This window comes from Solenopsis invicta, chromosome 13 (genome assembly GCF_016802725.1).
Source record: "Solenopsis invicta isolate M01_SB chromosome 13, UNIL_Sinv_3.0, whole genome shotgun sequence".
Classification (NCBI taxonomy): domain Eukaryota; kingdom Metazoa; phylum Arthropoda; class Insecta; order Hymenoptera; family Formicidae; genus Solenopsis; species Solenopsis invicta.
The window spans coordinates 11,538,456-11,550,930 of record NC_052676.1 but is presented as its reverse complement, the minus strand read 5'-3'; the positions used below and the strand labels follow the sequence as shown (position 1 = coordinate 11,550,930).

Here is a 12,475-nt window from a genome sequence, read left to right as displayed (position 1 = left end):
AATAAAGATACTTAATATATACGTTTTGTGTTTATTTCTCCGTTTAATCACATTGTTTCATGTTTTATATAAGTTTTTTCACGTTTTATACATTGTATTTCATTTATCGTATACGTTTTTTCATGTTTTCTATATGTTTTTTCTTGTAACGTATTTTATGTTTAATGTATATATTTGTTTAATGTATGTTTGTTTGTATATTAGGTTCCACCGATGCCTTAACACATGAACTTGTACGCGTGTCAAGGCATATCGATATAGTAAATTCGGCGTGTTCCGACTCAAGATATTTTTACATTTCATGCCTGTCATCTGACAATTATACTCAATTAAATTATTAACAACAAGTTACCTCTTTTTGGTTTTAATTAAATTTTTCTTACATTAAAGTATATAATACGTTTTTTCATGTTTTCTATATGTTTTTTCTTGTAACGTATTTTATGTTTAATGTATATATTTGTTTAATGTATGTTTGTTTGTATACTAGGTTCCACCAATTTTTAAGTCGAAATTAAATTGTAATTGGTTGACTTTAAGAAAATTAATAAATATTGATAATAATATAAATGTTATATTAAATTTTAAAATATATATGTATTTTATATGATTTTTAAATGCAATTTAAATGTTATTTAATTTACCTAATACTCTGTAGATGCTTGAATTTTTCAATCGACAGATTTTTCTATAAATTCAAGATAAAAACATTAAACTATTTTTTTAATTTTTATGATTCCATGACATAAGGTTTTCAATTTATAAATATGAAATTAGACTTGGACCTTAATAATATTACTCTTAGGCATTAATAAAAATATTTTTTACATTTATTTTGATGCAAATTTCGATTATAAAGAATGAAAATAACATTTAAATATTTTTTCTCCCTGATTTCGTTGATGGACCACCTTAACAAAATTACATGTGAAACTTTGTTCCCAACTCCTACAAAAAATATTTTTTCAGACTTTTTTCAAAAAGTAGCCCACAATGAAATAAATTAAAATAATAACATTTTTTGTTAATTTTTATCGTAAAACGAGCGGGTAAATTATTTCTGTCAGCTCTTTAACGTTTTATTTGTCTACAAAATTCATATTGAAATATTTTGCTGATCACAAGTTGAAAGTTAGTGATAGCTAAATTTTTTTTCAATTTTTATAATTCCATAACATAAGGTTTTTATTTCATAAATATGAAATAAATGCTTATGTTGTGGAATTATAAAAATTAAAAAGTTATTTAGTTATCGATAACTTTCAACTTGTGATCAGCAAAACATTACAATACGGAATATAGACAAATAAAACGTTGAAGAACTGGTAGAAACGATTTATGCTCATTTCTTGAAGAAAATTAATAAGAAAAATGTTATTTTAATTTTTTTCGTTGTAGCGCACTTTTTGAAAAAATCTGATAAAAATATATTTTGTAGAAGTTGGGAACAAAGACAACACATGTAGTTTTTTCAAGGTAGTAAATCAACGAAATCACGGTAGAAAAAACGGTTTAAAAATTATTTTTATTTTTTAAAAATCGAAATTTGCATTGAAAGCAAATGTAAAAAATATTTTTATTAATGTCTAAGGGTAATATTATTAAGGTCCAAGTCTAATTTCATATTTATGAATTAAAAACCTTATGTTATGGAATTATAAAAATTGAAAAATAGTTTAATGCTTTTATCTTGAATTTATAAAAAAATCTATCGATTAAAAAATTCAAGCATCTACAGAGTATTAGGTAAATTAAATAACATTTAAATTGCATTTAAAAACCATATAAAATACATATATATTTTAAAATTTAATATAACATTTATATTATTATCAATATTTATTAATTTTCTTAAAGTAAACCAATTACATTTAATTTCGACTTAAAAATTGATTATATACTTTAATGTAAGAAAAATTTAATTAAAACCAAAAAGAGGTAACTTGTTGTTAATAATTTAATTGAGTATAATTGTCAGATGACAGGCATGAAATGTAAAAATATCTTGAGTCGGAACACGCCGAATTTACTATATCGATATGCCTTGACACGCGTACAAGTTCATGTGTTATGGCATCGATGGAACCTAGTGTATAGTTTGTGCCAGGCATGCCTGGGGTCCGATTCTAGAGTCCACGTTTTGTTCTTAGTTGTTTTTACGTTCATAACTATTATAAGCGGATGCTGCGTCAGCAATCATGAGTGTATCGTAGTGTTAGTAAATTATGTTTTGACAGCCGGCCGATGTAACCTCAGTTTTGATCGGTGAAATCTCAGAAATATTCCAAAGCTTAATTAAAAGGAAGCGGATCAAAGCCTTTGATAATTATCGTCACAAACACTCCGTTGTTGACTATCCTTACATTTATTAAAGAATACGGTAATGTCTTGCACCAAGTTTTATTATTACCTGTAATCGTCAGAAAAACAGCTCACAAAGTGTATTTTCTTATTGCCAAATAATAGCACTTTTTATTTTCAAAACTATAACTTATCTGATATATCAAAGGCTTCGATCCGTTTTTTTTTTTTCAATTAAGCTTTGGAATATTTCTGAGATTTCACCGATCAAAACTGAGGTTACATCGGCCGGCTGTCAAAACATAATTTACCAACACTATGATACATTCATGATTGCTGACGCAGCATCCGCTTATAATAGTCATGAACGTAAAAACAACTAAGAACAAAACGTGGACCCTAGAATCGGACCCCAGGCATACCTGGCACGAACTGTACAACGTTGCCGGACCGCGAAAAATACGTGTCGAGACATGTTCAAGGCTAACGATAAAATTATTGGAAAGAGTGGGGAAATTATCTCCTCTCCATCTATACGTTTCCAAAACAACACATTAATAACTGCAAACATCACTATTTGACGATTACTATTGCATCAGTCGCTCATTCGAATAGTTTTTTGACAACGCTCTTGAACGACGTACAATGGCAAACTATTACGTTCCGACCAAGACGCGTGAAAAGGTATTCTTTTGTTATACATATAAAACATTAAATTCTATTTCACTAATCTCCGTTTCTTTCTTCAGCGCGTCTTCAAATATACGGTATACGCCACGCATTCTGGGCAGAAGGTTCGCGCTAACCTTAATTTCCTACAAATGGATTGATGTGGCGAACAACGTGAGATCCGTTTCCTACTCCGTGGAGATATCGCTTGGCGATACACATGGCAACCGGATTGTCCTACCATACAGAACGTAGAGAACTCTGTTCGAGAGACGTACGGATTTCGAGCAATTCGCCCAGTCAACCGAAGCACTCTTCTGATTAGTTATTTCTGTAGAACTGTAGTATATAATATCTATTGAAATCAAGTAGTTGATGTGGTTGGGATATAGTTAGTATGAGCAACATAACATAGCTTTGCATGAATGTATGATCACGCTAATTCTAAAAACAAAATATATTTATTTGCTATGTAACAATATTTTTTCAACTGCTTTTGTCACTGTGATTCTTTTTCACTTCTTTAATCTCTTTTGTTATTGGAAGCACCATCGTTAATGATTCACGACCTTAACGTGCAACTCGTGAAATTGCGTGATAAAAGTATTTTTAAGTTATTTTTAAGTTATTTTTACTAGATGTATTTACCTTAAGCCTGCAACCACGCTATTCATGTTTGAACTAGAGCACTGTGTGGAGCACGTATATTATACGCTGCATCAAAGCATTGTTACCGAGACTGAGAAGTTTAAATATTTTGTAACTTTTTGCGTCAAAACTTTGCCATGAACAAACAAGACGTGACAGAATTATTACGCGAATCATACAATAAGAGTTCGCAGATCGAGGGCGAATTAATAATTTACGTTACTGATACTATTATATACGATGCATTAACTACTTGATAGAATGATTGTACACCATGTATTACATACTCAATAAAAAGAATGTATTTTGAAACGTATAAAATTATTTTTCTCGATATAAACCTTTCCCAAGTTACAATACGTAGAATAAGACGTGTAGATTATGAGCGGGAGAGAGAGACAGGTTTGCGTGCGCTGGATCTTTGCTTATAACATTTATATCAATTGGTGATGCAAACATGGCTAAGGTCATGCCTAAGAGCTGCTTCAACAAATGTAATTTGAATAAAGAAAGTTCTATAACTTTTAAACGGTAGGCTAGAATTTTCTGAGACTTAAAATTTAGATGTATTAAAATACTGCCTTTCAAATAAATCCAGGAAAATAATAGGCTTTCTAGAAACATTATAATATAATATAATATAATAGCGAGCATAAAGTAGCGGCGTATACTTCATCTTCGATGTAATCGTGTATCTTTTGCGATTAGCTATAATGTAAATACACGGCGACAGACATAAGATGCTCTCGCTAAACGAACCCTTCGTTAATAGCTCTGGAGTAATTAAGAGTGTAAGTGCATGTCGTTAAATAATAAAAAAGAAATGAATCAAGACAATAGACAGGGAATGCACGAAGAGGGGGAAGAGGAGTATGTAGAACTAATTCAAGAAATACGTGTATTATTCCGAAGGATAAAATACCTCTTCTTCCTCCTACCCAGATATATTGCTATCTGAATCCTCAGCACCACGAGTTTATTTGTGTACGACGAGTATGAGGTGCATGAGGAGAAGGATGAGAACAACGATGATCACAATGATGATGACAATGATGATGACAACGCTGACAATGACGACGACAAATACTATCGGAGTAAAGAATAACAAATGGTGGTGGTGGCGGCGACGGAGATAGCGAGCGAGGGCGACGGTAAGTTTAAGAAAACGTTTTTTATTATTATTATTTGATCCGCAAAATTCGCGCGCGGGCGCAAACGTTCGGGCGGCGGCGGCGGCGGAGGGGAGAGGAGGGGCGACTGGGGACAGCGGCGTAGACCTCCGAAATTTGCCGCGAAAATCGCCGCGTCAGGCCCCGCAAAATTCGCCGCGGACATAAACGCGAATAAAAGCGCCACGAAAAGCGCCGCGTCAGGCTCCGCGAAATTTACCGCGTTATTATAAAAATATAATTGTGCGGTCAACGCACAGGGCGGGCCTAAGCTCGCGGACACCAAAGATCTCAAAATCCGGCGGAGAAGGTATTGAATGAAGAAGTCCAATTGGTTTCGAGTAATAAATATAATTGCACTTACCGTTGATTACAACGTAGTTACATTTAAATGTAGTTGCGGATACGACGCGACACACGGTTGCTCATACGACTTCACTGATTATTCTCCGTCGCTTGATCGCTTTGGCGGTGGTTTTGTACAGAGGTGATTGCGCTAAGCCGTTGCTTATCGCACTCGCTCGTTAGCATTTTCGTGACACGGTTAGTCCAAGTAGTCCTCGGGTTTTTGAGATTTCTAGCTCCGTGTTGCGAAAATGCTTTACATTCGTGGCATGATAATCTCATTTGATTGTCATGCCTCGCGTATTACTTAATTGTAATACTTTTGTGGCATGGTAACCTCATTCGGTTGCCATGTCTCGCGTTATTGCTTAACTATAACATCATACATACCGGTTCTAACTACGGGCTTATCCCTATCCCACCATCACTTTGGTAGTTACATACCGCACGAGTGACCCGCTATCCTCTCAATTAGTCTCACCTTTTGGTCAGTAGGTGACACCACCCACTACACCATGAGGATCACCACCCACTCCCCGTCAGTATCGTTGTATTACTCCCCACTCCCGGGTAGGACCGTGGGCTGACTCCCACGCGCGGTTAGTACAATGGGCTGACCCTCACCTCTCAAGTCAGGCCTTGCGAATCACCACCCACTCCGCGATCAATACCGCGGGTAACCTCGCGCCTACATTCCCCTCCTCACCCTCCTCATTGCCCTGGTCCAGAACCGGCCTAGACTATCTACTAATTTACTATGTAAAATAATCCTGAGGAGCATAACTTATGAGAAATTAACATAATATATCTACTTAGAACACAACAAGGATCGTAGCAAAGATAACCGCAATTTCAAGAACAACTGCAGAAATGGCGTCAGTAGCAATTACAGCAGCCTCAATAGGTAAAAATAACATAAAAACATATAATTTAATAAAAATTAGGAATATTTCTTTATGTATATATAATACACGCATTTAGTGATGCCCAGCTGTTTATTTTGGAATGATAACTGACTAGACTCGACGGATTTTCCAAATGTAACAACTTTATTTCAACGGATCGCCATGTGCGACGATCTTCTTCATCCGCCATGTCTCACAAAACCGACGTAGCGCCACACGCGTTCTTGTTACTAACTACGTTTCCAACCGGTACGCCCAGACGATCTAATCGGTAACATTTCCGGGGCACCTTGAAAGATCCTCTTTCAATATAACTCAAAACTGAAATGACAATGACTAAATAATTGACTAAATGAATGTTAACATAAACAATGTGATTTGAACTGAACTGAACTTTGTTTGAAATTAAACAATGTGGTTTGAACTAAATTTAAAATGAAACTAAGCCTTATTCTATAGAGTCTTCAATTTTAATACATAGTATGGTCATTCGACAAGAGCAATGGACATATCTACTTGACAGCTCTCTTGTAGGACCCTGTCGATGTCTTGACTGTCACGACTCGAACTTTAGCATCCGCGCCGGGATGCACTGCAACCACTCGACCCAGTGGCCACTTGAAGGGGGGAGCGTTATCCTCGATGAGTAGAACGAGAGTGTTCACTCCAACATTAGCGTCAGAAACAAACCATTTGCTCCTCCTTTGCAATTCCTGCAAGTACTCTCGTTGCCATAACTGTTGACGTAGTTTCTGTAAATGCTGCCAGTGAGACAAACGATTATCCGGAACATTAAGCAAACAATGTTGAACAGGTTGAGTGAGTGAGTCGCCTATAAGGAAATGAGAAGGAGTAAGTACGTTAAAATCTGATGGATCACTGGTCAATGGCGTTAAAGGACGTGAGTTAAGAACGGCTTCAATCTCAGTCACTAAAGTATTGAATTCCTCATAGGTAAGCACCTTTCCTTGAGAAATCGTGTACATATGCCGTTTCATAAGTTTCACGGCCGACTCCCATATCCCTCCAAAATGAGGAGATCTGGGAGGAATGAAGCTCCAATTGATCCTTTGTTTGATCATAAAAGACTTTATCTCTGGTTCTGTTTTCTCTAGAAATTCTTGAATTTCCTGGAGCTCTCGAGAGGCTCCTACAAAATTCGTTTTATTGTCGGAAAATAGTTGTGCTCATAGTCCACGTCTAGCCGTGAAACGACTCAGCGCTGCTATAAATGCCTCACTTGTGAGACTTGTCACCACTTCCAAGTGCACTGCCTTGGTGCTAAAACAAATGAATAAGGCCACATAGCCTTTTGATACATGGAGCCGTCCGCGTCGGCGACTTTCTCGAAGTTGAAACGGGCCGGCGTAATCTACACCCCTTACCATGAATGGTCTCGTGGGCATTATGACCCGTTCCCTGGGCAGATCTCCCATGGTGATATCTGGTATTCTTGGGTTATATCTAAAACATTTAACGCATGTTCTTACTATTTTCTGCGCCAATCTCCGCCCGTGAATAGGCCAATATCTTTGTCGCACGCTGTGTAACAGCTGTTCTGAAGGGCAATGCAACATGCGTATATGCTCCTCGCGCATAATGAGTAGCGCCAGACGATGCCTCGCCGGTAAAACGATGGGGTGCTTCTGCTCTTCTGATAGGCGTGCGTGCCTTAGTCGTCCTCCAATCCGTATCAGACCGTTATCGTCTATGAACGGACTGAGTGATTTTAACTTGTTTTTTCGCGGCAAGTCTTGATTGCTTGCTAAGCTTCGCAGCTCGAGAGGAAACCCTTCCCTCTGAGTCTGTTTGAGAATAACTTTCTCTGCTCTGTTCATTTCCTCGATGCCGATTGACCTCGCCATATACTGCTGCTTATTCGGCTTGCTTTCATCAGCTGAGCGCCTCGCGGCATCTACGAATCTAAAACAATACGCGATTATCCTGCATATCTTGCCGAACGACTCATGTTTCAGCAATAAAGGAAATGAGGGTGTTACTTGTGTCGTAAACAATGTGATAGCCGGAGCCTTTACTTCTGGTAAACTCTCACTTGGCTCTTGCATGTGTTCTGGACATCGATCATCTCTCTTAATCCAGTTTGGTCCGTGCCACCACAAATCACTAATCTCGAGCTCTTGGACAGCGACACCTCGAGACAAAAGTTCCGCAGGGTTTTCCTCCGATGGGACATGTCGCCATGTAGCCTCGCTTGCCGTTAACTCTTGTATCTTCGCCACCCTATTGGCAACGAAAGTCTTAAGAACGTGAGGTTGCATCTTTATCCAACCAAGAACAATTGTGCTATCGCTCCATAAATGAACTTGACGAATTCTCCCTTTTAAAGCAGTCTTAACGCTGTCGTACAATTGCGCCAAAAGAAGTGCTGCTTCTAGCTCCAATCTAGGAAGAGAGAGTGTTTCAGCGGTGCCACTTTGGACTTGGCACAAAGAAGATGCGAACTTGTATTGCCACTTTGATTTGTGCTAACAATGTACAAGCACGCTCCAAACGCGCTTTGAGACGCATCCCCGAATCCAAACAAGTCGGACTCTCCTTTAATGTTATCTGGGTTGACATTTCGTAGTGGCCGAATTAAACTGAGCCCTGACAATGATTCGTAATAATCGTACCACGCTGCTTGGTGTTGCAGGGGTAACGGTTGGTCTCACTGCAAATCGTCTGCCCATAATTTTTGCACGAAGATCTTTCCCTTTATCAAGATAGGTCCGAGTAGACCCAATGGATCGAAAATTTGCGATACATGTGATAGTACAGTCCTCTTCGTAAGGCTCTTTCTTACTGGCAGATCCAGTTTGTATTGCAACGTATCGCTTGATGAGCACCACAAAAGACCCAACGTCTTTGCCTCATCTTTGTCTAACGTAAGCATTTCACCATGCCGCTGATCTAGTAAAGGCTGCAAGATTTGATGATCGTTTGATCTCCACTTTCTAAGAAAGAATTGCCCCTTTTGTAACAACTCGAACAGCTGTCGTTGGAGTTCGATTACTTCTTGACGTGTATTACCTCCTGAAAGTATGTCATCCATGTACGAATCCTCGATTATTGCCTTTGATGCCATCGGGTATTCCTCTTGATGCTGAATCGCTAATTCCCGGATGCAACGCATCGCATGATACGGTGCACTTGCAGTTCCGTAGGTAACGGTATTTAGCTGATAAATGTGTGGTTCCTCGTTAGAGTTGCGTCTCCAAAGGATGAGCTGTAACGCCCTGTCTCTCTTATCAACCAATATCTGCCTAAACATCTGTGCTACATCAGCATTTATGACAAATGGAAGCATTCTGAATTTTATTAATACCTTAAAAAGACTATTTTGCAAATTGGGCCCCGTGAGGAGCTTGTCATTTAGAGACGTACTCAACGCCGTCTTTGATGACGCGTCGAATACGACACGGATTTTTGTTGTTGACTTGTCTGGTCGTAGCACTGCTTGGTGTGGCAGGAAATATACCTCTTTGTATTCTTGAAACTCTTGTTCTGCAATTTTTGACATATGACCCTGCTGCTCATAGTCGTCCATGAATTCGTAATATGCCTTTTGCAAATCTGGATTCCTTTGGAAGCTTCGCTCGACTGCTTACAATCTCCTTTGAGCTTGATCTCGCGAATTTCCGAGTTGAACCGTTGGTCGTGTAGGTAGACGGACAACGAACCTACCATCCTGTTCTCTCCGTGTTGTGTCTATGAAGTACCTTTCGCAAGCTTCTTCTTCTGCTGTGTAGTGCCTGACTTCCGGAAGACTCTCCACTTTCCAGAATTTTTCAACTTGTTGATACAGTTGATCATTCGTGATTGCTAAACATGTTGATGCTTGACCTGTTGCCTTGGAGCTACCTGAATCTAAGCTGCCACCGATGATCCACCCCAATTTAGTGTTCTGCAATGCTGGCTGACCATCAATGCGATTTCTTGGTGCACCGATGACTAGTTTCCAATATAAACCTAATCCCACAAGTAAATCAACTTCTCCAGGCTCCTTATATAAGCCGGATCTGCTAATTGTATTCCCTTTGGCATTATTATCTCGTGTGAATTTATTTTCCTTTGCGGAATTTGCTCCGTTACGGCTGGCAAGACGACGCACTCGAGCTCCGTCTTGAAGTCGTTATGAATTGCTTCCAAGCTGATTCTCACGACCTTGCAAATGTCTGTTTTGACTCGACCTATTCCACTGACTGGTTCGTCACCTTTAGTCCATGGTAATTTCAGCCTTTGCAGTAGATCCGTTGTTATAACATTCAACTGCGACCCTGGATCTAACAATGCACGACAGATTACTCGTTTTCCATCGCTGTTTCGAATATAAACCTGAGCTGTGGAGAGAATGTGATGCGCACTTGTATTTTTATGCGCTGCGCTTGATACATTCACTGCATTTGTACAGTGTACGACAACTGGTGCTGTTGTGATTTCCTCTTCTGTCTTTTTGTGCTCCTCTCTATGCAAGAGCGTGTTGTGCCTGCCTGAGCATTTTTTACATTTGATGCTCTACACTCCTTCGCTTGGTGACCTGTATTAAGGCAATTGATACATAACCTCTTTTCCATAATGCATTTTTTACGCTCGTCTGGAGCCAATTTCAACAGTTCGTTACAACGGAACACTTGATGTGCCTCGTTACAAATTTTGCACTGAAGTGAAGTCGCTGCTAATACGATCTTCTTTCCTGTTTTCTTCTCCTGATTGTCTTTGGGAGACGGCTGCTGTTTTGTTTGAGTAATCTTGTTTTGATTTAGCATGCGTAATATGTGACAGCGTTCTGTCAGAAATGCGATAAAGTCATCTAACTTCGGCATATTCTGTGGCGTATGATCCTTTGCACGATCCTGCCAATCGCGCTGTTCAATGTAATCAAGTTTCTTTTTTGACAGATGCAATATTATCGTATCCCAATGATCCACGGGCTGATGCAGGGATTTCAACGAAGATTTGTGCGTTTGTATGTGCCATATGAGTTGCCTTATTGATTCGGCCTTGTTGTCCTTTGTGATAGATTGAAAATTGAATAATGCGTCTAGATGCGTTTCTATGATCATCATTTCATTATCATATGTGTTTTTTAGAAGCTGCCAAGCATTCTCGTAATTTTCGTTACTGAAACCTTCGATGACCTTTCGTGCTTCCCCTGTTAGCACTCCGATGAGATACTGAAACTTTTGTGGTCCTGTTAAATCTCTATCGTTATGTATTGTGGTTTCAAAGCTGTTTTTGAAAAACAACCATTTGATGTATTCTCCACTAAACTCTGGGAGCTTTATTTCGGGAAGCTTTGGTTTGTTTCGCCTTTCCCGATAGGGGATGCTCTCTTGTCTGAGCCCGCTGGTTGATGCCTGATTGTGACTGCTGTCTCTTTGTTGTTGCTGTTGCAACGTTGCTTGTAACCGATCCTTTTTTTCGATGATTATTTGCTGTGCCTTAGCTGCTATGCTGTAATATCTTTCTTCGAAAGTTACTTGCTCGCTGTCGTCTTCCGTTGGCACGCCGTCTTGCATGTCTATTTCCTTTATTTGTTGCTGAATTTCCTCGAATGAATTCCAGAGTTCTTCCAATTTTTTGAGCCTAACCTGTGCCTCTGCTGCTGAACATTCCGAGTTAGCCTGAAAGAAGCTCTGTAATCTGGTGACTTGACTTTTAACCCTACCTCTTCGTTGCTTTAGTTTTGTTAATTCTGACATTTTGCAAATATTTATACTACTGACGTGTTACAAGTTACGACTGTATTGAAAGGAGGATATTATTGGAAATGAATTATGGGAAGCGACTCACTAACCTGTTTTCCTCGATGCCCCACGTTGTGTGACCGAATCGAGCCTCGATATGATGTTGCGTTGCCTTGTTGATGCAACGCTTCAATGTGTATATTGCTGCGCTGTCTCGCTGTGTTGTCTCACTGCGTTGTCTCACTGTGTTGTCTCACTGCGTTGTCTTACTGTGTTGTCTCACTGCGTTGTCTTACTGTGTTGTCTCACTGATCCTTGCGATCCTTGCTGAGTTGCGTTTCTTAGCGTCGTTGTTACGGCGCGCCTGCGCAAGCACGCTGTGTGCGTGTGCGTGTGTGTTATACGGTCGGTGTGTCCGACCGTTGCACTGCTTCCTGGCGTCGTTGTTACGGCGCGTCCGGGTAAGCACGTTATGTGTGTGCGTACTTGTGTTGCGTGGTCGTTGTGTCCGACCGACGTATGCTTCCTAGCGTCGTTGTTACGACGCGTCCAGGCTAGCACGCTATGTGTGTGTGCGTGCTTGTGTCGTGCGGCCGTTGTGTCCGACCGACGTATGCTGATTTACGTTGCGACTCACCGACTGTGGGCGAGATTCGGGCTGTTGGGCGCCAATGTTTATTTTGGAATGATAACTGACTAGACTCGACGGATTTTCCAAATGTAACAACTTTATTTCAACGGATCGCCATGT

At 39.4% G+C, this 12,475-nt stretch overlaps 2 protein-coding genes across 2 annotated transcripts; both read right to left on the bottom strand.

Annotated features, from left to right (window-relative positions):
* Nucleotides 1-6,549: 6,549 nt before the first annotated feature.
* Nucleotides 6,550-8,617, bottom strand: LOC120359326. The gene is made up of 3 exons (XM_039456458.1): nt 8,536-8,617; nt 7,278-8,477; nt 6,550-7,187 (listed from the first exon to the last, which is right to left on the bottom strand). The coding sequence occupies exons 1-3, from the start codon at nt 8,615-8,617 to the stop codon at nt 6,550-6,552; spliced, it is 1,920 nt and encodes a 639-aa protein (XP_039312392.1).
* A 1,024-nt stretch (nt 8,618-9,641) lies between these two features.
* LOC120359325 lies at nt 9,642-11,739 on the bottom strand. The gene is made up of 3 exons (XM_039456457.1): nt 10,626-11,739; nt 10,149-10,527; nt 9,642-10,056 (listed from the first exon to the last, which is right to left on the bottom strand). Exons 1-3 carry the CDS (start codon nt 11,737-11,739, stop codon nt 9,642-9,644), a joined length of 1,908 nt encoding a protein of 635 aa, XP_039312391.1.
* Between the last annotated feature and the right edge of the window lie 736 nt (nt 11,740-12,475).